General features: G+C 44.5%; 1 protein-coding gene across 1 annotated transcript in view; it reads left to right on the top strand.

Annotated features, from left to right (window-relative positions):
* The window catches only part of TBX21 (T-box transcription factor 21), a 51,423-nt gene that overhangs the window by 22,051 nt on the left and 2,619 nt on the right, over positions 1-26,753 (top strand). Inside the window, exons 2-4 of the mRNA XM_035137131.2 lie at positions 22,192-22,346; positions 26,141-26,262; positions 26,399-26,557. Coding sequence (XP_034993022.2) covers positions 22,192-22,346; positions 26,141-26,262; positions 26,399-26,557 — 436 coding nt within the window. The remainder of the gene's footprint in view (positions 1-22,191; positions 22,347-26,140; positions 26,263-26,398; positions 26,558-26,753) is intronic.

The following is a 26,753-nucleotide window of genomic DNA, read 5'->3' as shown; positions in this document are numbered from 1 at the left end:
CAACACAGAGAAAAATACGGTAAACCATCAGAAGTGAATTTAAGCTGAGAGGCTGTGACTGGCCACTCGATGGTCGAGTGGGGATTTGAATCCTGGTCTCCCTGGTCTTATGTCATATGACACTGTTTAGTTTAATGGCAAAGTTTTTATCTGATACCTCTATTTTATCCATTGTACTCGTGAGGGGCGGTTTTATGGTAGCTGCAAGGGGTGCAATGACAAGGCCGTGGAACAGAACGTGAGAGGCCGAGTGGTGCCGAATTTTAGCGCCACACGCCGTGCCACTGAAATTTGAGAGCCCTCCACTGTTTCTATAATCCTTTTTGTTGAAAGATCTACATTGGCTCCCAGTATGTTTCCGAGCACAATTCAAAGTGTTGGTGCTGACCTTCAAAGCCCTAAACGGCCTCGGTCCAGTATACCTAAAGGAGCGCCTCCACCCCCATCGTTCTCCCCGGACACTGAGGTCCAGGGCCGAGAGCCTTCTGGCGGTTCCCTCATTGTGAGAAGCCAAGTTTCAGGGAACCAGGCAGAGGGCCTTCTCGGTAGTGGCGCCCGCCCTGTGGAACGCCCTCCCATCAGATGTCAGAGAGAAAAACAACTACCAGATTTTTAGAAGACATCTGAAGGCAGCCCTGTTTAGGGAGGCTTTTAATCTTTAATCAATTATTTTATTCTTCTGTTGGAAGCCACTCAGAGTGGCTGGTGAAACCCTGCCAGATGGGCAGGGTATAATTAAATGGTTGTTGTTGTTGTTAATTGTATTTTATGGTTGGCCTTGGTTGATTTTAGCTGTGTTCAATGGTACCGAAAAGGCGGGGTATAAATCTTCATTCCTATATATATAGAGGGGGGGGGGGCAAATCAGCTGCAAGCTTCTGGCTCGTGATACATTTCCAAGTTGCCCCATGAGCACGGAGCAAGTTGCCAGTTGTGGGCTTGCTGCCCTGTTGCCCTCCTCGAAGCGTCTCCCTCTCCACCCCGCCCTGCCGCCTGCCACTTCCCTGACACTCAAATTATGTCTCTTCCGCACAAATCTTGGCTGCATCTTTCTCACACCCACAGGGAGTGTTTATATCTGTTAATTTTTTATCCACTGAACCTTCCTTTCTCCAAGGGCCTGTTGTTGGTGCACAGTGCCAGTGCTTTTGTCCTTGGGGGGGAAGCTGTCAACACGCATGTTCTTTAAGTGGCCTCCTTTGAATGTGGACAAAAAAAAATTCCAAACCTTTGGAGGGAAAGATGAGGAATGGGGCTTCTCTGTGTGGTTTGACTCCCCTTCACTGACAGGGCTGTGCCAGAGGAGGGAGGAACTTTATTCTTTTTAAAAACAAAGGAAGGGGATACTGGAGCCGACATGATGGCAGTTGTACCACAGGGATGGGGAATTTGTGGTCCCTGCCTCAAGGAGCTTATAAAACTGGAGAGGCAGTAGGGGAAGGTGAGGGTAAACAGGAGAAGAATCATCAGTGTTCAACTCAATTAGGGAGAGGGTGTTGTTACACTGTGTTCACTGGAGAGGGACGCGGGTGGTGCTGTGGTCTAAACCACTGAGCCTCTTGGGTTTGCTAATTGGAAAGTCACGGTTTGAATCCCCCCGACTGGGTGAGCTCCGGTTGCTCTGTCCCAGCTCCTGCCAACCTAGCAGTTTGAAAGCACACCAGTGCAAGTAGATAAATAGGTACCACTGCAGTGGGGAGCTAAACGTCTTTTCCGTGCGCTCTGGTTTCCGACACGGTATCCCATTGTGCCAGAAGCAGTTTAGTCATTCTGGCCACATGACCCAGAAAGCTGTCTGTGGACAAATGCCGGCTCCCTCGGCCTGAAAGCGAGATGAGCGCCACAACCCCATAGTCTCCTTTGACTGGACTTAACTGTCCAGGGGTGCTTTCCTTTTTACCTTTTCACTGGAGAGGAGCCACACTTCATCCACAACCTTCAAGTGGGGCACCTACAGACTACTGTCAACAAATTGTTATGCTCCTTTAATTAATATTTTTGCAGAAGTTCGAAAAAGAATTACAGTGATGCCTCGCACGACGAAAGTAATTCGTTCCGCGAGTCATTTTGTATTGCGAAAATTTCGTCTTGCGGTTTTACAATTTAAACAAATCAAAGGGGGAAAAATGCAAAAAAATAATCGTCTTGCGAAGCACAGCCATAGAAAAATTCGTCTTGCGAGTCAACAAAAAGATCGCAAAACGCTTTCGTCCTGTGAGTTTTTCGTTGCGCGAGGCATTCGTCTTGTGAGGTACCACTGTATATTAGAAAGAACAAAACCGAGTGCATTCTCCACCACCTTAGAATTGTTCTTCTGTCTTTTTTAGGACATAAAGACATAGCATTGACATGTGCAGTGACAAGTCTATATGCATCTAAACTCTGGCAAAACTTCCCCAGCAACTTTCCTGTCAAAACCCATATATTAGCATGATTTTGTCCCCCATTGATCTTTTTATTAAATTTGCTGTGAAACGCCTTTATACACAACACACAACTCTTCTCTTAAAACGCTTGCAGAATAGCACTTAAAACTTCACATTTTAGCACAAAGTTCAACATTAAGTTAGGGGACAGGGAACCAACCCTGCCTATCCTTGGCACCATTTTTTGCATTGTGTTTATTTCCCCCATCTGTTAATTAGTGCTAAAACACATTTTTATATTGCCTTTAAAAATTACCAGTATTAAAGAAATTGTGCAGTAGCACCAAGGGGGGGAAAAGTGTTATTATAATGCAGATTTAAAAATTGATCTTAAAAAACTTTTTGGGAAACAAAAAAGTTACTTTTAAAAATGGCACATGTAGACATTTTGTTCCTTCCCACAGGCTATCTCAGGTCCATTTGTGTGGACAGAATATAGCAAAATGTACCCACCCTATCCCCCAAAGTGTTGAAAGCACCTTTCAATTCCATTTGTATCTTACCAGACTCGTAATCTGGTGAACTGGGTTCCCATCTCCGCTCCTCCACATGCAGCTAATGGGTGATCTTGGGCTAGTCACACTTCTCTGAAGTCTCTCAGCCCCACCCACCTCACAGAGTGTTTGTTGTGGGGGAGGAAGGGAAAGGAGAATGTTAGCTGCTTTGAGACTCCTTCGGGTAGTGATAAAGCGGGATATCAAATCCAAACTCCTCCTCCTCCTCCTCCTAATGATAAGATGCGGGAGCATCGCAGAAGCATCTCTGTTGCCCAGGAAGCCTGGTCCCATTCCTGAACCATGACTTGACTTGACAATTCGGAGGCAATATCATTGTGCATATCTGCATTTGCAATGGCAGGATCATTGCTCATTGTTCAGGGAGCGAACAAATATACCTAACCTTTTTTTTTTTTTTAAATCAGCTCCTAGAGCATGAGCCAGCACAGTGTAGAGCAGGCATCCCCAAACTTCGACCCTCCAGATGTTTTGGACTACAATTCCCATCATCCCTGGCCACTGGTCCTGTTAGCTAGGGATCATGGGAGTTGTAGGCCAAAACATCTGGAGGGCCGCAGTTTGGGGATGCATGGTGTAGAGGTGTAAAGGGGGGGAAGGGGACTCTGGACCCAGGTTCAAATCCCTACTTTGCATCACAGAAGGCAGTTAAAAAACAAGAAAGTTACAGTGATACCTTGGTTCTCAAATGCCATGGTACTCAAACAAACTGGAACCCTGCAAACCCGGAAGTTAGTGTTCCGGTTTGCTAACTTTTTCCGGAAGCCGAACGTGCTCCATTTTGAGTGTTACGCTTCCGATTTGAGTGCCACACTTCCTTTTCGAGTGTTACACTGAGGTCTGCCTGTTTTTGTTACTCATTTGCGTTCTTTTGTTTTTGCAGCTCTTTTATGTTTTGTTTTTGTGAGTGTTTGGAACCCAGTTCAGCTACTGAAAGATTGATTGTGTGACTGCAGTACACTGTTTATTGCTTTCATTTTATGGATCAATGGTCTCGTTAAAATTCATGTTAAATTGCTGTTTCAGGGATTGTTTTTAAAAGTCTGGAACGGATTAATCCATTTTGCATTACTTTCTATGGGAAAGTGCGCCTTGGTTTTGGAACGCTTTGGTTTTGGAACGGACTTCGGAATGGATTAAGTTTGAGAACCAGGGTACCACTGCATTAGTTTTTCTTCAGAAATATTGTTTTTACTTGTATTGAAATGTATGCAGATTGAATTAAATAATTGTTAAACTTATATGAGGCTGTGTTGCAGAGAGGACAGCACTCTGCCCAAGTCTGCTGCTAGCTGTGGCTGCGTGTCTGCGTGTGTGTGTGTGTGTGTGTGTGTGTGTGTGTGTGTACGTACATATGTAAAATCTCTGGAGGTGCAGGTGGGGAGTTGAATGAAGTGTTTGAAGAAATGGTTTTACCCCTTTGTTGATAATGCAGTGTTTGATTTGTTGCCGTGAGGTTTGTGCCTTCAGTTCTGCTGAACTTTTGAGGTTTTGTGGCATAAAACTCAAGAACAGAAGGTTAGTGTTGAGAGTTAAATTCTAAAACACCCCACTCTACTCTTTTTGTTTTATCATAGACAGATAGAAAATATTCGCAGGAGGTACGGTTTCAGAATAGGGGGTGTAGGGTTAGGAGAGGTATAATATTTTTGTTTGCCTTGCAATGAGAAATTATCTAATTCGCGCTGCTCGAACCAACACATGAACACTGCTGCCCTTTGAAAGTCACACTACTGTGAATTCTGCGATACAATTCCCCAACCAATATGCACAAAAATGCATGTATTAGGCACAGTGTGTCAGTGAAACTAACACATGCAGAAATGCATTGCAGAAAATGCTTGTAAAAATGTGTATATTGGTCAAAACTGCATATAAAAACATGTCGCTTAGGAGAAATTTGAACTAGAATGATAAATGTTCACGAGGATTTTCTTTTTATTAAAAAAAAAACCCCTGCATAATCTTGTGGAAATGTGAATAATTGAATTTAAGATTACCAAAATGAGAAACGCTGAAACGGACAGATAAGTCCATTCATGGGGGCTTAGGAAGACCCAGCAGTGTCCAAACGCCTGGACACAGGGCCCAAACTGCATGACAGTTCCATAGCTTTCTTAACTATTTCAGTTTTGTAAAAAGCAGCCTGGGAGTGTTTGCACATACAGTTAAAGAAACTACATATGTCCCAAATTGGGACCAGAGAGAGAGAGAGAGGTTTTCTAGGTGGCTGCCAATCAACTTCAGAAGTTTCTCGTATCGAGAGACTCTCCAAAGGTGTTGTACTGTGTGTTGTACTAAGGCAGTTTTATTCAGACAAAATTTTGCCTCCTTTGAACTTTCTTTCAGCAGAAGTGCCGCATCTCTCCCCGCCATGAGCAACATTCTGGGGAGTGGGAGATCGCATGCTGCTAGTAAGTGGCACCACAGACAGACCACATGGGTGGGACTAGAGCAGACATATGGGCAGACGATTGGATTTGACCCTGACCCTTCCCATTGTACTGTACTCTAGGCCACGTTCACCCTGTCAGCTGGGTCAGTGAGCCTTTGTTTAAGATTTCCCATGATGCCCCAGAATGATGCTATGCCAGAGAGATTGTGGGGAATTTAAAATGCAGGCTCATAGCCGCCTTCTGCTGCTGTTAGGTAACAATGACAAGGGCCCCACCAACATTGGAAGGAGCCCACCAGGGAGTATGTATGCCTAGGACCTCATCACACCTTGAAGCTTTTCTGCACATTCCTGTTGGCTATTGGCGCATCTCTCCATCCTTCATTCATTAAAGTAAGAGACATGATTGCAGTTCAAACCAGGCAAAAGCACTCAAGGAGGTCACAAAGCAGGGACAATGAAAGGTCCGGCCTAAGGGCCAGGCCGAGACGCCCAGAAGGCCGCAATTAGCACCCAGGCCTGATGTTCTTGTGCCTATATTAACTAAGCCTTAGTTTAGGCTTTGTGGGGTGGGGGCTGTCTAAACCAATGGATGCATTTTAATAAAATACCCCCCCCCCAATGATGAAATATTGTGATTTTCAGATTTAACCACTGGAACAGCTGGTAACGTGCATCAAACGTGGAACAAGTGGGCATATGTTGGGCAATGAGATTCTTCCACAGAAAGGCCTGTGAAATGGATACTTTTAATGCAGATATATTAAATGTAAACTTTCCTGCTTTTGGTGTGCTGTGGCAGTGTACATTAACACTGCATCTGTGCGGATAGGATAGGAGAATGTGGCAACGGACCTTGTTATAGGATGCTGGCTTGATGGCAAATCCACCTCATTTGTGGTAGGAGCTTGGTCTAGAGCAGAGGTTTTCAACCTTTTTGAGTCCACGGCTCCCTTGACCAACTACATTCTTTCTGCGACACCCCTGTGGGGCTCAGGAGCCCAGTTATGTCACCCCTTGCTTGCAAAGCTGGCTGCCTCTCACCCTTTTTGAAACTCCTTCTCTTGTGGAGTGTTCCCTCAGCCCCCTCTCCTCGGGAGTGCTCTAGGCAGCCGCTGCTGCCGCCCTGGTCTCTGAGCTGACCCCCCCCCTGCCACAACGAGAGGTACCTCCTCACACTGCCCCACAAGGGCCTGGGAAGCACCCCCTGGCCAGCCCTAGAGGCACCATTCCCCCGGGGAGCTTGTAGCCAGGGCTGCTGCAACAAACAGCCATGCAAGCCTTTGGGAGGCAGAGACGTTGAGAGGGCGTCAGGGGGGGGGAGAGGGACAGAGGCCAGTGTTGCCTGCAGCACTCCTGACCATCATTCAAGGCACCCCAGGGTGCCACAGCACCTAGGTTGAAAACCACTGGCCTGGAGACCACAGTTGTGACTTAGGGCCTGTGCATAGCCATGGGCAAAAGGTAGTGTCGCCCTCAGTTCCTCTGTCTGCAAGACGACCATGCCAGGAACCAGTTTGTGGCATTGTTAGGCAAGGTTAAAATACAGAGAGTGTGCTCTACAGTAGAAGTGACTAGATGTAACAACACCTGCAAAGTTCTGCGTTTGCAACAGGGGCGAAGGTGGGATTGGAGGTACTGGGGTTGAGAAGCTCGTCGGCTCTGAGTGGTTATTGCGGCCCGTATCACGTTCCCCTGGCAACATTGGCTCAGGAAGTCAGCAGCCCACCACATGCCCTGTTTAGTACTTTTTGTTGTTTTGCTGTGGTGTGGTGATGAGGAGAGGGGATGGGTTTTGGCTCCCCTTCTGAAAAGTTCAGTCTATAAAACTTGATTCCTTCCCCCTCCCCACCGCCATCCTTGCATGTGTCCCGGCTCCCACCCAACACATGCAGACAGAGGCTTTTACTTGGGAGTAAGAAAGAGATTATAATTCAGGCAAGTAACAGCACGGGTTGAGCAGCAGATAATAGTGCTCAGGAATTACAAACCCAGGAGTAGGGAAATTCAGAACTGGGCGGAAGGGACAAAGATGTCCTGACAAATTTTCCCACCCCTCCCTCCACGATTTTGCGTTATCAACTACCTTTTGTTGTTGTTGAATGGTAACTGTTAGTAAGGTAAGTATGGTTCAGTGTTCCAAGAGTGAACCTTGTGTTTTCATGCTCCCTGTTCTTCTCACTCTCTCAATCAATGGTTTTCTCTTTTATGGAAACCATAGTTATGCTATTCCATCCAAGCCCAGCAAACTAAGGTGGGCACTTGCCCGCCAAACCAGGATTGCAAACCAGTTTTGAAAAGCTAGCGGCTGCAAAGCCACATGTTGTAGATCGTAATAATGGATATTAGTTGCTGAGTGTCATTTAGTTGAGAGTGTTCTTTCTTTGTGTGGGTCTCGTTAGTTTGTATTTGTTTACTACCTGGTTTGTTTGGTATTCCATTTCACACTTTGTTTGGGCCAATAAACTGAACTGGGCTGAATCCTGGTTTGGCAGCAAAGTGCATGTCACTATATGCTGGTTTGGATGCAAACCATGGTTTATGTGAAAGTGGAAGTAACTTTGCCTACGACGCCACTGGACTGACTGGAACTTTCTTGAATCTCAAGCTGAATTTTTCACAGCACTTGCTAATCTTTCAAACTGGATGTGCCAGGGATGGAATTTGGGGCTTAAAAGGCAAAGCTTGAGCTTTACCAGTGAGCTATGGCCCCTGCCACTTGTATTTCCTTTCTAAAAGAAATATATTTAAAGATTTCCTTTTATTACTTCAACTGTTTTGTGAACAACTTCTTCAAGCATCCCTTAAGGACGGTTTTTTGACATGTGGACCCATGCTTCAAAACCATTGAACACTCTCTTATTTTGCCTTGAAAATCTGTCCTTATATACTGTATTATTATATATAGCCATAGAGATGACTTTCCAAAACTTTTCCAATAGTTCTTGCTCCATGTGAGTCCCTGAGGGTCAAATCAGACTCTATACTGGATCGGGGTAAGGTGGGGCTGCAATGGGGGATGACGGCAGAAGTTTAACCATCCCCCTCTGCTTTGTTTTCCTGACTTAAAATTCCCCCACCCCCATGGGAACCTTCCATGGCTAATAGCAGCTATGTTGGGGTGGGGAATTTATGTCAGGGAAATGGGATGGGGGAAAAGGTTAAACAGCCCCCTCTCGCCCCCGCAAAGCAAAACTGAGAACAATTGCAGGTACTTTGAACCAACTGCAGATTTCCCACTTCACATCTTGTCTGGCTGTTGTCCAACACCTGCGTCCCAACACCTGACAAATGCCACTCTAGCTGCTACTAATAGTACCAAACCTATTTCCTGTTGCCTCTCTTTTACATAATTTAGTAAACAAACCAGGAGAGGTCAATTCAGGTTATGTCTTAAAACAAAACAAAACATAGATGGCAATCATCTCAGTTTCCTCTTTTTCTAAGTCTTGGCCCCCATTGCTCACCCACCCCAGCGAGGTTCGGTGGGGTCTTGAACAAAGTGCGCCAACTCCTCATTCCCAGGATCCCTTTGGACTTACCTAGCGGATGAGTGGCTGCATCAAACTGATGTTTCCTGTAGCTCCCCAGAAGGATGCTATGTCTGGGGCATCGTAGAAAATTAAGATACTAGCCAGAGCCAGCTGGTCAACGATATTCAGAGGGCCAACCTGGAATTGGAGGGCCAGGGCAGGCATCAGCAGTAAGGCCTCCTAGGTGTTGAGATCCTGGCAGATGACCAAAGATTCCCATCTGGGATTGGAAATCAGTTCGACTGCAGCATTCATTCATTCATTGTTTTATTAGATAGCTTATCTGCCCTTCGCCACAAGATCCAAGGGCAGGTTTACAATAATAAAATATCTGTTGATTTTATTTTACTCTGATACTATTTCTATACTGCTTACATTTTTAAAATAAATAACTCACAAAGTGGTTTACAAAAGTAAAACACACATTAAACCAGTATCCAGTTATAAAATGGTTACAACCATATACCAAGGGCAAAAGGAATTAAAAACAGTCCGATATACAAAATAATTAAATGTATAAAAACTATACAAACATTTAAACACAATTCTGCGTATAAAAACTCTTTACAAAAAATAGTTATGATACAGATGATCCCCAGATTTAACCATTTATAAATTTAATTGCTTAATTGGTCAGGATAATAATTTTAAAAACCTGTTTTAGGCCTGTGCATGTCTGCTCTGAACTAAGTATGAACATAAAAGGGACTTAAAACAGAAAAAGAAAATATTAAGGATGCCCTTTCCTTTTATCAGTGAGTGGTAGTTTTTGTGTACTGAACTGTTAAGTTTTATCACATTGCTTTGAATATCCAAACAAGGCGTCTGTACCAAGTCCTTCGTAGTTTGCAGATTTAACCAGATTCTTTTCAAAAAGGCAGTTGATTGATAAGATAAACATTCCTTTATTGGTGGATACAGAAGCACATGAATCTCAGAAGCTAGCGCTAATTTCCCCCCACATTCTTACCCGGACTGTAGTTACATTTAAAACATCCCCGATAGCTCAGAGTGATGGTTTGGGAAACTTGAGAAGACAACATACATTTCCGTTCGCATGATGGCAACCTCCTGTTCTTTTTTTATATATGCATCCTTCCTGTCTGAGGTCCCTCCAAGCTGACCAGACTGAACTGGTTAGTTAGAAAGCTTTGTGCCAATCCTCGTTCCTTTTCTTCTGCTCAGTTATTCATTTATTTAGCAGCAGGAGTATTGATAGAGCTATTCCAATACGTACATAATAAAATATTCCAATACCTACATATTCCAATACCTAAAGGTAAAGGTAAAGGGACCCCTGACCATTAGGTCCAGTCGTGACCGACTCTGGGGTTGCGCGCTCATCTCGCATTATTGGCCGAGGGAGCCGGCGTACAGCTTCCAGGTCATGTGGCCAGCATGACAAAGCCGCTTTTGGCGAACCAGAGCAGCGCACGGAAACACTGTTTACCTTCCCACCAGAGCGGTACCTGTTTAATCTATTTGCACTTTAACGTGCTTTTGAACTGCTAGGTTGGCAGGAGAAGGGACCGAGCAACGGGAGCTCACCCCATCGCAGGGATTCAAATCTCTGACCTTCTGATCGGCAAGCCCTAGGCTCAGTGGTTTAACCCACAGCGCCACCTGCATCTCTATTCCAATACCTACATAATAAAACAACAACAGAACCCTCAAAGTCCAAAAGGGAGGAGGAAATAAAGGTTTCCGATACTTCAGCTGTAAGACTGATGATTTAGGTTTCCCTTCTCTTTCGTTATTTCCATTTTGCAAAAACAGCTGGAAATTTAGGGCACTTCCCATTCTGCTTCTCATTTTTGGGTGGGATTCAGTCACCTTCTGGCAAATTCAGGCTGCACAACTATAGTTGATTGGGAGGTCTTGCACAACTAACCTGCTTCCCCAAATGTATGGACTTTTTTTGTGACCAGTAAAGCGAAGTGGGAAATTTCCTGAAAAGCATGAAATTGGCTTGACCCAACATCATCCAGCTTCTCCACAAACAAATCAGAATGAATGCTCATTAAATAGGCAACACTGTCTAATGTCCCTGCAAACGAATCAGGATGAATGCTCAATAAATAGGTCATCTGAAAGCGACCTTACAGGTTCGAAACAGTCTCTAGACAATTACTGACGTATTACAGTGGAACCTCGGAAGCCGAACGCCTTTAAAATTGACCGTTTTGGCTCCCGAACGTTCAAAAACCAGGGAAGCTCCTGCAGCCAATCAGAAGCCTTAGTTCTCGAACCGTTTTGGGAGTCAAACGGGCTCCCGGAATGGATTAAATTTGGGAACTAAGGTACGACTAATCAGGGAAAACACTCTGAGGGCAGGTCATCTTCCCCAGTCAGACCAGTACTATGCGACACAGCTGTACTATTCTTCTGTCAGGTTGCTAGAGGTGTGGTGGGAGATAACATTATTTTTCATTTTATTATTGTTATTTTATAATGTTTACATTTGGGGGGGGGACACCCAACTATAAACGTGAGGTGCATTCTTGCAGTTATTGTCAGTTTTGCTTCATAGCTATGGAATGATTGGCAAAATGAATCTTCCTTCTAGTTGGATGTCTCCCAGAAGACCAAGGGAGTTTTGTCTCTTTAACACCAGTTCCACTTTAAATGTGTAACTTAAAACCCAGGAGGTCTATTCATAATGAGCTGTGAGTTCCTGGTTGTAAGATCCTTCCTCTTGGGTGATGAATCCAAACCAGCGGTCTGCGAAGTCATATTCCTAATTAATATTGCCCTTCGCTCTTAATTGTTTAGTCCATTTTCCATTATTTTTAGTAGGTGGAACAGAGAACATTTATAGATATGATTTGCCGTTTTGGAAAGGACAACCGTCCCGTCCTGATATTTCCCCCTCTACCATTCTGTTTGGTGTGACCTGGGGTGGGGGGGAATAGGGTCTCAAAATGTCAGAGGTATACAGTATTGACCCCTGAGCATGCAGAGAGTGCTTTTTCTACTCACTGAGTAATCGCACGAATATCTCTGCTCCCATCACCAGATCTCATCAACAAATCACCTCATCACCAAGTAATCAAAAGAGAAGAACTAGGGTTGGGGTTAGGTGTAACTTTCGTGTAGTTTTGACCTGTCAAATTGCGAAACAAAAACCTTGTCAAAGAGGTGATATCAAAGTTACAAACCACAGCAGCCTCTGCTTTCCATTCTCCTCTTTGAAAATGTGGTGTTTTCCAACCTGTAAATGCACAATCGGTTTATTTTCTATATAACCTTTGATGTGTCCTGAAGGCCTTTTGTCTTGTATAATTTGACATGGCTAAAACAGTATTATTAATAACTTTAGTAGTACTAGCAGCAGTGGTAAAAACAAAACAAAAAACCATGCCGTTATTTGTGCAGTTTTCACCCCACAGCAGCCTGGTAAACTAGACCATTGTAATTATTATTGCAGCTGGTTGTCCATCTATAACCGTCACTGTCTCAACATGTTAAGTCTGCCCTAGCCACTTTTCTGTCCATTGGGAGGGAGAGGCTGAGAGTTCTGGGCTAAGGCCAAAAGCCTTTGACTGAGCATCCTTACCCTTTGGAGACCATAGGAAGAGAGGATGCATGGATAATGACTCCACTTGTGAAAAATGCAGCCTTACAGAAAAATTCACTGATTTGAGGAGACTGGCTAAGCAGTTGTCCTCTGACCCGTGCAAGGTACATGGAAAATATGACTCTGCAGTTCGAGAATATGTGATTCTTGGCCATGTATTAATTCCCTCTCCACCCTCACACCTTCCAGTTGTCAGTCTCTTAAGGGCTAAGGGGTTGACGATTATGTACTTTCTCTTTGCTCTATGCCCCCTTCATTACTGGAATTCCTGCTGGTGCTGATTTGATGGCACAGTGCACCAGATTTTGACGGCCAACACGGGCTTCTTCCATAAATCCAAGGGCATGCAATATGGAGGCAGACATTCTGAATATAAGCAACCCCCTGTTTAGATATACACCTATGCGTGGTGGTCCCCAATGCTCCTTGTCCCTTTTTAATCGGCAAGGGCAGAATGGTCCCTGCCACAAAGCTATAATTTGGACTACGGTTCTACCCTGGAACTTGCTTTGGGTGTCAGGGTGCCACTGAGCAAGTGCAGAATCTTTTTTCCTCCCCGCTGCGGAACCACAAGCAACCCACACACCTCTGGAATTAGATACAGGGGCATCTGGGATGTGACTTCCAAGATTGGCAGAAAACAGGGTGTGTGTTGCTCTGGTCCTCACCTTCTAGCCTAGCTGTTGACAAGGTATTTGTGATCTGGGGATGCGGGTGGCGCTGTGGTCTAAACTACTGAGCCTCTTGGGTTTGCTGATCGGAAAGTCGGCGGTTTGAATCCCGTTGCTCTGTCCCAGCTCCTGCCAACCTAGCAGTTCGAAAGCACGCCAGTGCAAGTAGATAAATAGGCACCGCTGTGATGGGAAGGTTAACGGCTTTTCCGTGAGCCCTGGTTTCCGTCACGGTGTCCCGTTGTGCCAGAAGCGGTTTAGTCATGCTGGTCACATGACCCAGAAAGCTGTCTGTGGACAAATGCTGGCTCCCTCAGCCTGAAAGCGAGATGAGCGCCACAACCCCATAGTCGCCTTTGGCTGGACTAAACCACCCAGGGGTTCTTTACCTTTATTTGTGATCCTTAAAATTTTTATTAAAACAAATTACAGTACTTAAATATTTGTAATTGAAACCTCTTAGACTTTTCTATTTTTTAACTTTTCTGCTGACTTGCTTGACTGATGAGGGCCCTCCCTCAATTTATTTTTTAGATGTGCAAAATCTCTGACACTGATTTCACCTACCGTAGCTGGGTTGGAGCTCAGCCTCTCTAATTACAGTGGTACCTCTACTTACGAATTTAATGCGTTCCGAACACACATTTGTAAGTCGAAAAAATTTGCAAGTCAAATCCCATAGGAATGCATTGGGGGGGAAATTCGTAAGTTGAAGCAACCCTATCTAAACTGCATCCAAGAGATCCAAGATGGCGGATGGAGCTCCGTTTGTAAGTAGAAACATTCGTAAGTAGAGTTATTCGTAAGTAGAGGTACCACTGTACAGAACTTCAGAACTCATACCGTACATGATGGGGGTAATAATATCACTGGAGTAAGGTGGGGACCTTTCACATCCACTGTTTGTGGGGATTTTTCTTTTCTTTTTGTTTTAAAGGTGCTGGAACTCAAACCTGACCTCGAATCAAAATCTCTGGATTTATTTATTTGAAGTATTTGTTGTTTATTACCCTGCTGTTTGGCTGGAAAAAATGGTTCTCAGAACAGCTCACGATAGCTGATATCAAGAGAGTCCTTGCCCTCGGGGCTTGCAGTCTAAGAGACATGTCACAAAAGGAACACAGGTTGGAAGGGAAGAGGGGGGGGGAAAAGCAAACTTTTCTTTAGGCTTTATTTCCTAATAGCAAAGCAAGCTCCCTGCATCTACCCCCTCTCTGGTTGATGGCAGCTCCTCCCTTTGAGCTTCTCAGACCTTAGTGAAATGTTTCAACACTGAAAACGAATGCTGCGTATACTCAGATATAATTTTATATTCTTCTTCAGGTGGTTTCTTGTGGTTTTTCTTGATCTCAGTATCATATTAGTACATTCCTGTGACTTTTGAATGGGGTTTAATGGGCCAGGCACACAGCGTTTGTGTTTCAAGGTGAGGGATCCGGTCAGAAAATGGTAAATCAGGAACAGTAAGACTTACTCTTCCTTTCTGCAGCCCAGCAGGACCCGCAATCCTGCCTCCGGGATGGGCTGCTTCCTCTTGGGATTTAAATGTACTGTTTAATAGTATTGAAATATTGGCCTAGCCTTCCCTGGGGAGACCATTGAAGAATGGATTACTTATTTTTGCATAGAGATGCTCCCAGCTGGGGGGGCAGGTGTGTGTTTGTTTGTTTGTGTCTGCAAGGGAAGAGGGAAAGGAGCATCAGCTGGGAAGAAGGAAGCTTCACTTGATTCCATGAAATTGACGTGGATTCTGTGTTTGATTCTGAATGCAAAAATTGATAAAATCTCCCCATCCTGTTATATGCTGGAAACTATGTAGACTCAGAATTGTAGAATTGCTTATGATCAGTTTTGGGGGTGGCGTGTGTTTTTAAAAGGAACTTTCTTCTGGAGAGAAGAACAAGCAAGCTTCAAATAGCACTGTTTTTTTAATTGGTAATAATAATAATAATAATAATAATAATAATAATAATAAATAGCAGGTCCCAACTGATGTCAGTTTGATGGTACTTTTAGAAGCTACCTGAAGGGAAGTTTTTAATGTTTAATGTTTTATTAGGTTTTATATATTCTGTTGGAAGTAGCCCAGAGTGTCAGATGGGCTGTATACAAAAATAAGCATCATCATAATCAGTGCTTTCCCCCTAGAAAAATAGGTGCCGGTACTCACCATGAAGTTGTTGCAGTGAGTGCCATACTTTTTAACAACAACAAAAAGATTAAGAAATCAAGAAGAGAGAATTTTTAGTAAAAATTCATAACATGCCTTGGGACGTGTTTGCCATCATCACAGCGCCCCCCTCCCCCCCCAAAAAAGCGAGGGAGAATGTCAGTCTGCAATTAAAACTTTAATCTGTTTAATTAAGTGTGATGCTTACAGCCCTGGTGGTTTTTGTTTTTGTTTAAAATAGCCATTTGCCTTTATGGTAATTTACTAAGTAAACCGTTGAGTCATGCGCTCTCTCTGCACATGCTCAGGGACACTTCTTTGTTACAGCTCCATGTACACCAGGCATAAGCTCTGACTCTGAAAACAGGTTTCCAGGTTGTCCCAAAGCCCATCTGCATATCTGGGATTAGGGAGAATGGTTTCCTGGGCAGAGCCAAACCACTTGATTTTAGAAATTAGGCACACATTGAATCTGCACAATGGGTAGCCTTGGAGGAATGCCGATTTTTTTTTCTTTCAAGAGTTTCTATTTCTCGTGGGTGTGAGTGTTAAATGTTGTGTAGCATGTGAGTGCATTTTCTTGAGGCAGTGAGCAAAGTCTGAACCACCAGGCGAAAGTATATTTGGAACAATGAAGAGTCTTGCAGCATATCGGGGCGCTTCCAAACGAGTGTTCATTCTGCTTGGTTTGCAGGGAAGTTGTGTGATGTTGGGTCAACCAAATGTCCCATGCTTTCTGCTGCACGTTCCCCTCACTTTCCTTCTTTCAAAAAGTCCAGGTTTTGATCCTGGTTTGTTGCGCAAGAGCACCAAATTGACTGTTATTGCAGAACCTGAATCTGCCGGTATGTGAATGAATCCCACTCGCAAAATGGCAACGGCCTGTTAGGTCTTTTAAGTCCGCACAAGCAAATGTCAAAAAAATCGTATGGGTTTTTAAACAAGTACAAACACAATGGCCATTAAACCCTTACCCAGCAGTCTTTGTTTTTTCCATTGTCTCTAGACATGCACTTACACAGTCAAAATTCAAACATATTACTTAACACAACCCCTCCACTGAGAATATTGGGCAGCTGTTGTAAGAAAGTCTTGATTTTGGTATTTAACATAGCTAAAGAACGGTGCCCACGTTTCTTGGAAGGTGTCTCTATTTGTTGTGCCTTTAATTGTCTTCCTGTGTGTGGTGAGATGCTCAGACATTGCTATATCAAAGATACTATTTTCCCACATGTTCAGAGAAATTGTTGTTGTTGTTTAGTCGTTTAGTCGTGTCCGACTCTTCGTGACCCCATGGACCATAGCACGCCAGGCACTCCTGTCTTGCACTGCCTCCCGCAGTTTGGTCAAACTCATGTTCGTAGCTTCGAGAACACTGTCCAACCATCTTGTCCTCTGTCGTCCCCTTCTCCTAGTGCCCTCAATCTTTCCCAACATCAAGGTCTTTTCCAAGGATTCTTCTCTTCTCATGAGGTGGCCAAAGTATTGGAGCCTCAGCTTCACGATCTGTCCTTCCAGTGAGCACTCAGGGCTGATTTCCTTCAGAATGGATAGGTTTGATCTTCTTGCAGTCCATGGGACTCTCAAGAGTCTCCTCCAGCACCATAATTCAAAAGCATCAATTCTTCGGCGATCAGCCTTCTTTATGGTCCAGCTCTCACTTCCATACATCACTACTGGGAAAACCATAGCTTTAACTATACGGACCTTTGTCGGCAAGGTGATGTCTCTGCTTTTTAAGATGCTGTCTAGGTTTGTCATTGCTTTTCTCCCAAGAAGCAGGCGTCTTTTAATTTCGTGACTGCTGTCACCATCTGCAGTGATCAGAGAAATTGGGGTTGTCTTTAAGGTGCCGCAAGAGCCTGTGGGTTGTGGTGGTTTTTCTTAGTGGTGGAAATGTCCACTCACTTATGTTAGGGCACCTGATTTTCACAGATCTCCGCTCATACCTAAGCCCTGCATCTCCTCCCCTGCCCTCCAATCTAACATTGCCTAAAAGAGCCACTGCCTGTTTGCATAGGAACCAGGGCAAGCTCATCTGACTTACATTGGTGCTAGACCAGGCATCCCCAAACTTTGGCCCTCCAGATGTTTTGGACTAAAATTCCCATCTTCCCCGACCACTGGTCCTGTTAGGTAGGGATTATGGGAGCTGTAGGCCAAAACATCTGGAGGGCCGCAGTTTGGGGATGCCTGTGCTAGACAATACCATGTTGCAGCACCTCTTCTAGGGAATTTCTCCTGAGAGCATTCAATGCTAAAGCATTGAGCAGGAGCAGGAAATTTGCACCACGGTGAAACTGCTACTCATTTAATTTTGGGGAAGATGTGGGGCAAGCCAAGGCTACCCCCACCTCTGTTGATGGAGCCCACCTAGGATGGTCCTAATGCAGTGTTGACTGCAAGGCAGAGCGGGAAATGCCAGCCACCACCTTATTAAAATGGCGAAAATCTATTTGTATTCGTGTGTGGGCGAATTGGGGGGGGGCGGAGGGGCTATTAACCAGGCTGTTAATTTTTTCCTGAGCTCATACTCAGTGATCCGCATTAAACGTACACATACCAGAAATGGTCTGCTATTTTTTCTGACTGGTTTGGGGGCTTACAGAGGCGACTGGAAGGTGTTTTGGTTTGGCATTAAGAGATGATTCATGAACATTGCAAACCAACCTCTTGTGCCTAAGCACGATGAACTGCAAATCTATGACTAAACTTTCCTAATAATTTATGTTTTAGTCATATATGAAGCTTCGTATTTTTAGTATGCTCTCTCTATATATATATAATTTTTTAAAAAAAACACCAAAAAACTCTTACTGTAGCAGGAGGGAAAATCCTCATCGTTTAGATTTCATCACTCCAGTTCCTCTCCCCCTCCCCCACCCCCAATTTATCAGCAGCAAAATACATTTTACATTCTCCTTCCCTTCCATCCCAACCTCACTTATGGATAGTGTTAGATTTTTTTTGGGGGGGTTGACATATTTGAACCCCAAATAAGAGGCAAAGCACATACTGATATGCGGCAAATTCTGCTAAAAATGTTTTTGTTTCAGGAAGCCCAGCCATTTCCTTTTAGCTGCTGTTGATGTCAATAATCTTTTGAATATTTGTAAATACCAGTTTTTCAATTGGTTTTTTTTTCCAACTTACTGCTTAGAGGTTTTCTCGCAAACAAGCGGTGCATGCATTTTATGAAATTTAATAACTAAATAGGTTGAGATTTGCATCATATTTGCATATGCTAATGTATAGGTGTAGGTGAAAATTTATAAAGGGTGAGTGTCATTTAAACAGAAATGCGCCACAGATTGGGAAGGCTGTGGCCAAGTTTCACTTTCTCTCCCCCCCCCCCAATAGATGTTGTTTTTTGTTTCACTGCCCATTTTAAAATAATTAATTTGATACAGTGTTGGTGACTTGGGTTCTGTATTCTGCACTTTTATAACTTTATGATGCGTTGATGATTTTATGGTCCACTGCCGTGATATTTTTTAAATAAGTTGGAACAGAGTGAGGCGCCTTCCCCCACGGGCAGATTTTACTCACCCCAAAGGGTGGGATTTGCATAAGCCTGACCCAATTCACTGGGAAATTCTCTTCAGTACAGACCATGGCAACGAAGCTCCAGTTCATTGGGGCTGTTACATAATGTCTGCAATCAGTGTGTTAGGAATGAAAAGCTGCGTTGTATACAAGTACGCTCCACTCAAGGGTATACCCACTGAAACCAATGGAACTACGTTAGTCATGTCCATTGACTCCCATGAGCCTAGAACTATCAGCCCAATAATCTTCTAGGGAGTGACGGACTGTTTAGACAGGGGTTAGGTACATGCCATAAATGTATAGCACACTTAAAGCACATTGCTCCCCCTCGAAAGAATCATGGGAACTGTAGTTTACTCCCTCGCAGAACTACAATTCCCAGCACCCTTGGCAAACTACAGTTCCCAGTTGGGGGAAGCCAAGGTGCTTTCAATTGCTGTGTTCGGGGCTCTTTCTTCTTCTTCTTCTTCTTCTTCTTCTTCTTCTTCTTCTTCTTCTTCTTCTTCTTCTTCTTCTTCTTCTTCTTCTCCTCCTCCTCCTCCTCCTCCTCCTCCTCCTCCTCCTCCTCCTCCTCCTCCTCCTCCTCCTCCTCCTCCTCCTCCTCCTCCTTTCATTTCCATCTCAGATATCCAAAGGTTTTAGACGTGCCGCGTGAATAGGTTTCTCACAGCCATCCATGAGATCTTGGGTGTTTTTCTCTCCTCCCCCCCCCCTTTTCTGGTCATCCATCCCAAGTCTTTCTCTGTTTCTGTCCCCTTCTCGCTTTCTCTGAAAATAGAAGCTGTGTCTATTTCTGAACCGGAAATGTGGCAGGAGACGCTCATGGAGGGGAGGGGAGGGGAGTGAGGTAGAGGGATTGGGTGGGGGCCGGGGGGGGGGCAAGAGGGAAGTGGCGAGGTAGAGAATTTGGTAAAGGTCAGGGGGGGTAAGAAGGAAACAGAGCTGTTTTTGCATCTGTTGCCGTCACTTCAAGCCGCTTAGCTTGAAGAACGAAAAGATGGAGCGAGTGTCATTTGGATGGAGCTGTTCTGCTGGTCTGTGTGGGGGGGGGGATGTCCTGGAAATATATTGACCACTGGAAAGTAGATCATAGCACTGAACTATTAGGGCTGGGTGCAGTAATTGATGAAGCCAGCTGGAATACAGACTGGATTATCTCCTGTGGGAAGAGATAAGGAGTCATTATTGGAACCCAGGCTCTCTCCCCACCCCGCTATTTCTACAGCAGTCCTCTGTGGGATAAGCATTTAGGCTCCGCTTCCCTGCTTAAGCTTTGAGCCACAAAGACTCCTGGGGTTTTTTATGGCCTCCTCCAGACGATTCCAAGGAAGCAGCCGATAAAAAAAAAAAAGTATTGCCATTTGCTTGAATTATCACACAGAGATCACTTGCTCCCAGGGCTTTTGTGAGGAAAGAAATAACGGTAATCTGTAATCTGTATGTCCCATAAAGGTAAAGGGACCCCTGGCCGTTAGGTCCAGTCGTGACTGACTCTGGGGTTGCGGCGCTCATCTCACGTTATTGGCCGAGGGAGCCAGCGTACAGCTTCCAGGTCATGTGACTAGCATGACTAAGCTGCTTCTGGCGAACCAGAGCAGCGCACGGAAACGCCGTTTACCTTCCCACTGGAGCGGTACCTATTCATCTACTTGCACTTCGAGGTGCTTTAGAACTGCTAGGTTGGCAGGAGCTGGGACCGAGCAACAGGAGCTCACCCCGTCACAGGGATTCGAACCACCAACCTTCTGATCGGCAAGCCCTAGGCTCTGTTGTTTAATCCACAGCGCCACCCACGTCCCCTTTATGTCCCATACCTACCCTCAAATTATCTGGTGGAACAATGGAATCCAAACAAGGCAACATAGGATACGTCCGCACCACACATTTAAATCACATCTGTACACTTTAACAGTCCTGGTTTCCCGAGGATCCTGAGAACGGTAGTTTACAGAAGAACAGTTCCCAGCACTCTTAGCAAACTGCAGTTTCCTGGATTCTTTGGGGGGAAACTATGCTTTGAACCTAAAGAGGATCCTGAGAACGGTAGTTTACAGAAGAACAGTTCCCAGCACTCTTAGCAAACTGCAGTTTCCTGGATTCTTTGGGGGGAAACTATGCTTTGAACCTAAAGAGGATCCTGAGAACGGTAGTTTACAGAAGAACAGTTCCCAGCACTCTTAGCAAACTGCAGTTTCCTGGATTCTTTGGGGGGAAACTATGCTTTGAACCTAAAGTGAATGTAAACCTTAGTTACCTCTGCCACATCCACCATTCTTCCTCCCTAGGATATCTTTCTTTCTATGTTTGGAAGGTAAGGCCTTCTGCCTCCTCCTGCATAGACTATCAAGCCTAGATAAATGATGGGAGAGGTTATAACAGTGCAATCCCATGCATGTCTACTAGGGAGTAAGTCTCACTGAGATGAATGTGGATGGCTTCTTGTTAAGTAGGTATGGGATTGCAGCCTAAGTGGTGTAAGGGCCCCCACAACAAAACCTGCTCTTTAGTGCTCAAACGGAGCAAACAACAATTCAGGTTTTCTCTGGATTGACGTTTGCTCCGATTTTGCAGTAAAGAGCAGGTTTTCCCTGGGAAACGAGTGAGGCACAGGGAAAACTGTTCGTACCTGTGCCTAGAAAGTGTGGGTGAAGCAGAAAACTCTGCAGGGGGTTGGACTAGAGGACCCTGGGGTCTCTTCCAACTCTACGATTCTATGATTTTAGGCGCGAGACACATGGAAGCATGAGCAAGCCCAGTCTTCTTGTTGCGAATATCTGAGCTCATGGAATCAAGCTGAACACTTGTAGCTTTTTCTTTCCACTTCATGTAAATTAATGGGTTGGAGTTCATTGTCTCAAAGTTTGACGTGATAGTAAGCTTTTTAAGACAGGTTTTTCAGACGAATGCAGGAGAGAGAGCTCTAGCAGCGCCCATTCACCCAGCTACCTAAAGATGAAAGCTTGCTCTCTTGTTTATCTCCACGATAATGAAAGTTTGATGTTCAGAAGTACAATATGACTGAGATGCTGAAGATTACAACCTTTGGTTTATTATCTCCATTGTGCTCTTTGAGCTTCTGGCTGGTCAGAGTCTGGAGGCAGAAGGCTGGGGTTTCACAGACTTTTTTGCTCTGAGGCAGTGTTTATGTGGTTTTTCCAGTTTGAATAATTTCGTAGGGACTGCCGTTTGAATTCAGGGCAGCGGCTCTTAACAACTGGAGTTAGTACATTCATTTTGAAAACTTCTTGTGTGCCTTAACCTCAAAACAACCAGCCCAGCAACGTGGGGCTATTTTGTTCCTGTTTTACAAGTGGTTGTGTTTTTTCTCTCCCCTTCCCTCCGCAACACTGTTTAGGAGAATGTTCCCATTTCTGAGCTTCAACATCTCTGGACTGGACCCTGTCGCCCATTACAGCATCTTTGTGGACATTGTGTTAGTCGATCAACACCACTGGCGATACCAAGGCGGGAAATGGGTGCAGTGCGGCAAAGCAGAAGGAAATATGCCAGGTATGAGGGAGGAATTTAGCCCATGGGTAGGGAATCTACAAAATCCACAGCTGGGCCATGACTTTATTAGGACTAACCTAAATGTCTCAGAACAGCGGCAAACTTTTGAATCCCCCAGTGCTTGAAATCTTGCCACACTTTTTGTGACCACTTCCTATTGACAAGTGTTCTTTCAACTTAGGTCTTCCTATGTTGTTGGACTACAGTTCCCATCATCCCCAGCCAGGTCAGTCAGGGGAGAGAGGCGATGGGAATTGTAGTCCAACATCACCTGAGGAAAAAACATTGCTACAGAACACATTTCCTTTGTTCCCCCTTCATTCCTTCATCTTGGCTAGTTTTGTTTATATATGTTTTCCCATGGTAAACCATTCTCAAAAAGCAGCTCACACCAGGAAAGTTTGCATAATGAAGAAAACATTTTTATTCATTTGTTTGTTACACTTTTACACCACCTTTATATTCCAAGGATCTCAAGGTGGTGTATATGGTTCCCTCCCCCCCCCATTTCAACCTTACAACAACCCTGTGAGGTAGGTTAGGCTGAGAGGCAGTGATTGGCCCAAGGTCACCCAGGATTTGAACCCTGCTCTCCCAGGTCCTGGTACAATGCTCTAACCACTATGTCACACTGGCTCTAAAATATAGCACCATTTCAAGAAAACTAACCGTTGCAAAACATAAACAGCATTTAAATAGTCATTAAAAAATTAGATTGGCAATCGAAGAGCTCATATTAACAAATACACACTAAGGCTAAACGCTTCACTAACAATTCAGCCTAAATAATAGAAATACAAGAATAATCCGCCTCAGTAGCTCAGTTGGCAGAGCATGAGACTCTTTATCTCACAGTCGTGGGTTCGAGCCCCATATTAGGCAAAAGATTGCAGGAGGATGGAATAGATTACCTGTCACGGTCTCTTTCAACTCTGCAATTCTGTGATTCTATAATGACACAAATACCAGCTAAATGTTGCCCTCAACAACAACTGTTAAATTACTCAGGGCCTTATCCTGCTAGGCTGTGTGGAAATGAGCCAGACAGAGAAGCAACATCTAGGTTTTAGAGGACTAGCGCAAAGTGAGGGAAAAGCACTCTGCGAATTCTTGTGGGCTTTCTTGCATTTACTTCTACTTCACGTGTGAATCTTGCGCCAAATTCAACATAATGACTCTCCTCCAAAAAGTCGTATATGAAAGTTCTAACCATGAGAAAATTTGAAGAATTTTGAATATGGAAAATGGTTCTAATTTAGCTGGGTTATTTAAGACCTTTCTCAGGGGAAGCCTAAATTCAGCCCTTCGTTCTTAGTGGCAGTTTTCGATTAGACCCTAAATGAATTTGGCAAGGGAAAGTTCTGAAGTCCACTCCCCCTCCCCTTTTCTCCTAAGCATGAATTTGCTGGGTGGTGGGTAGGTGGGGAGACTTTTATTTTACCCTAATGTGGATTCCCTTTTATTTAATTGATAATTTATTGATTTGAACTTTTATAGTCCTTAAGTCTTACACATCCAGGGCAGTTTAGAGCATTCACAGAGAACTTTTGAACAAAGGCATCACAACAGTTTAAACTTTTTTTTAAAAAAAAAGTTTATTTAAATCTAACCAAATACTTTTGGAAATGAAATCACAGTACAGTCATACCTCGGGTTGCGAACGTGATCCATGCGGGAGGCATCTTCATAACTTGCAACACTGCATCTGCACGTAATGCGATTCAGCGCATGACGCCATTTTGTGCTTCTGCGCATGCGCCGAAACCCGGAAGTAACCCGTTCCGGTACAGTGGTACCTCTGGTTAAGAACTTAATTCGTTCCAGAGGTCCGTTCTTAACCTGAGGTACCACTTTAGCTAATGGGGCCTCCTGCTGCCGTTGCGCGATTTCTGCTCTCATCCTGAAGCAAAGTTCTTAACCCGAGGTCCTGTTTCTGGGTTAGCGAAGTTTGTAATCTGAAGCGTCTGTAACCCGAGGTACCACTGTACTTCCGGGTTCAGCGTGGTCCGCAACCCAAAAACGCGTAACCCGCAGCGTTCACAACCCAAGGTATGACTGTACTTTTATTTTTTAATCCAGCAGCTGCTGCCTTTGCCCTGTTTGCTCTGCAGCACCCCCACCTCCCCATTCCCAGGAGCTACAGCCCCATCTGCTGGTCCTGAGAAGAAACTGCATCGCTTCATTGTTAAAGCACAGAATCAACGTTTTGATAACGTTGTGCATTTCCTTTGCTCCTACCTGAACCACTAGTCTGCACCCCATGCATTTAGTATTAAGAGCTGAGCATCCAGGGCAGAGTTCATGACTTTCCGTTTAATTTGAATGCTGGCACCTTTCTTTTTAAAGCTCAAGAATGTAACTACACGCTCTCTCCAGGGAAACTTGCCTGACGTTGTACACCCATGTCCTTTGCGTGCCAAGCAAATGCCTTCTTTTGTTTTCCCAGGGCTTTTTAAATATTAGCTGAACGTGGCTTTAACCTGCTGCGATGTATTAACTCTGCCATTTTTAATTGAGTTTCTTGAGCATTTATTGTTGGAATGGTTTATAATGTTAACAGTCCTTGAATTTATCTGTACGTAAGGGGCAGGATGTAAGTTTAAGAAGAAACACACACACAGACACACACAGTGAACAAATAAACAAATGAAAAATTATACAGTGGTACCTCTACTTACGAATTTAATGCGTTCCGAACACACATTTGTAAGTCGAAAAAATGTGTAAGTCGAATCCCATAGGAATGCATTGGGAGAAAAGATTTGTAAGTCGAAGCAACCCTATTTAGCAGAAAAAGTAGAAAAAATCCTATCTAAACCGCATCCAAGATGGTGGACGGAGCTCCATTCGTAAGTAGGAAAATTTGTAAGTAGAGTTATTTGTAAGTAGAGGTACCACTGTAATTCACTTTTGGTAAATTTATTTTACAGGTCAGTCCACGTGAATCATTAAACCCTTTCTAAGTACACAAAAAATATTTTTCTTTTTCTTTTTACGTTGTACACTCCTTGCACCATCTTGGTTTGCTGGGATCAATGCATGCATTTTTGCTCTATATTTGAGGGATTCACCCACTGACGCTCCTCTAAATTCTACGCAGCGACTTACGTTTAATCTTTCATCTGTCCAACAGCAGGCATTTAAAGTGATTCTTGCCTCTTCCACCTGCAACGGGAATCTGAAATGATAGTCCCAGTTTTGATCTTATCTTGGACAAGGCCATCAATTTGCTTCCTATTGGGCCTGGCTCCATAATGGGGGGGGGGGACATAAATGAAAACCGCACCAATGACTGTCCCCAGTTGCTGCTGCTGCTACGTGGCCCCTCCAATCTGCCTGCACTGCTGCAGTTGCCAGCCTCTCTTTCACGATCATAGACTTACCCACCAGCAGTACCATAACTGGACAGGAGCTGAGCAGCCAGTTGTCACCCATCCTATTACGCCAGGTGGGCAAGGTGTCAGTTCAGCCAGGTGTGTGCACCCCAGTGTGCTTGGTGCTTAACACCAGGCTTGGCTTTTCTGTGCTATGCTACAAGCTCTAAAACAATTTTCCAACACTGCTTATTTATCACAACTTCCAACAAGAAACCCTTGGCATTATTTGTTTGGATCTAAGAAAGAGCTCTCAGCAGTCCCGCAGTCCAGCAATTCCTTAGGGTTCTTTGTTGTACAATCCAGCTGGAGCGATTTCGAAGCAGTTTAAATGTTTGTCGTGTAGACCAATGCTAGGGCACCCTGGGCCTAGGCAATAAGGCTGAGAGATGCTTACTAGAAATGCCGTCTTTCTGGCAGGGAATCGGACGTACATGCACCCGGATTCTCCCAACACCGGAGCCCACTGGATGCGGCAGGAGATCTCCTTTGGGAAGCTGAAGCTCACCAATAACAAAGGGGCATCCAACAATGTCACACAGGTAACGGTGGCTTTCCAAATCAGTTTTCTCCCCCAAGCAAAAAAAAACGCCCCAACAACCAGGAGAATTAATGTCATGGAATATACTGACAAAACGTTATTCATGGATCTTGTGCCTTGTCCTGTTTGTCCGGCAGATGATCGTGCTACAGTCCTTGCACAAGTACCAGCCGCGACTACATGTCACCGAGGCCAAGGACAGCGAGGTGGACAAAGTACACCCTTCCATCTGTAGCCAGACCTTCACCTTCCCCGAGACTCAGTTCATTGCTGTTACAGCGTACCAGAATGCTGACGTGAGTTTGCAATCTCAGTCGCAGCTGCTCACCGTTTGCTTAACAGATGGGATAGAAAAAGCGGGGGCGGTCCTGGGAAATAGGGTCACATTGGTCTGTGCAGGGTTTGGGAACTGAGCTATGCCTTCGCTTTGAATCTGCGAGTGCAGGTTTTTCATTTTTCAGCATCGGCGTAACCTCAGAACATGCCGAAAGT

This window comes from Zootoca vivipara, chromosome 13 (genome assembly GCF_963506605.1).
Source record: "Zootoca vivipara chromosome 13, rZooViv1.1, whole genome shotgun sequence".
Taxonomy (NCBI): Eukaryota; Metazoa; Chordata; class Lepidosauria; order Squamata; family Lacertidae; genus Zootoca; species Zootoca vivipara.
Note: the sequence above shows the minus strand (reverse complement) of the source record. Positions and strands in the feature narration are given on the sequence as shown.